The sequence below is a fragment of the Charadrius vociferus genome, unplaced genomic scaffold (genome assembly GCF_000708025.1).
Source record: "Charadrius vociferus isolate BGI_N301 unplaced genomic scaffold, ASM70802v2 scaffold1896, whole genome shotgun sequence".
Classification (NCBI taxonomy): Eukaryota; Metazoa; Chordata; class Aves; order Charadriiformes; family Charadriidae; genus Charadrius; species Charadrius vociferus.
In genome coordinates, this window is record NW_009648685.1 from 1,107 (window position 1) to 2,116 (window position 1,010).

The following is a 1,010-nucleotide window of genomic DNA, read 5'->3' on the forward strand; positions in this document are numbered from 1 at the left end:
ACCCGCGGCTCTGGCTCAGCGGCTCTGGCTCGGATGCTCCTGAGAGCCGGCGTGCCAGCAGGACAGCCCTGCCCAGCCCTCGCCCTGCCCTCCGCCCAGCCGTGGGCAGCAGCAGAGGCTCTGTGTCCCGCAGAACCACATCCAGCGGCCGCTGCCCCGCGGGTCTCCTTGCTCCTCCAGGTGACGTCCTCCCTCGGGCTGCCACACCTGCATGGGGACACTCAAGGGACAAGTGAGCATGGATCCTCCTAGCTCCAATCGAGGAGTGGGGACCCATCCACCAGGCTTTGGGGATGGAGCTGAAGAAGGCAGCAGCTTGAGCGCTCCGCACTGTTGAAGGGTCTTGAGGGCTCATCTCTCTCCAGTTGCAGTGTGATGGGCACACACTTGCTCAGGGCCAAGGACAGCAGCATCCTCAGTTCTGCAGACATGTCGGTTGCCGGATAAAAAACGGCCCTCCCTGCCTTTCTTTCCAAAACTTACCTGGTAAGCCATTAACTCCTTCTCTGTTTCCAGATGGGGCCAGCGGTGGCCCTTCCTTGAAATCATCCTGCAAGAACCAGACAGCACGTAGAGAGCAGCCCTGCAGCAGAAAGGACCACCGGCAAACTGCACCCCAGCACCAGCAACCTGAGAGCATCAGAGCTGGGACCCTCTGCCTTCCCGGGCTCTCTGCCCCACACAGCAGGTTTTTTCCCCACCGCCGCCAAGCAAGGATGTGCCAGCGTTCCTGGTGGTTCCCTAATCCCCTCCGCTCCCCGAGTGGCACAGCAGGACCCTCCCTCCTTCCCTCCCGCACAAGCTCACCCCACTAACCGCACGTCCCAGCACAGCCAGGGGTGGGGGAAAGGCCATTCTCACCTTTGTCTGGCCCTCCAGCAGCCTCTCCAGGCTCAATGTCCTCCACTGGGAAGGGAAGAAGGAGTGGAGGAAGGCGAGCAGCGATGCCTCTGCTGCTCGGCTGGAGGACCAGTGCTCAGGGACAGAGCCCAGAGCAGAGAGACACTCAC

General features: G+C 62.2%; 1 protein-coding gene across 1 annotated transcript in view; it reads right to left on the reverse strand.

Moving 5' to 3' along the window:
• Window positions 1-431, reverse strand: part of LOC104287803 (T-cell activation Rho GTPase-activating protein-like) — a gene marked incomplete at its 3' end in the record, with an annotated part of 1,520 nt that extends 1,089 nt beyond the window's left edge. Inside the window, exon 1 of the mRNA XM_009886536.1 lies at window positions 388-431. Within this exon, the coding sequence (XP_009884838.1) occupies window positions 388-431 (44 nt within the window). The remainder of the gene's footprint in view (window positions 1-387) is intronic.
• Window positions 432-1,010: the final 579 nt, after the last annotated feature.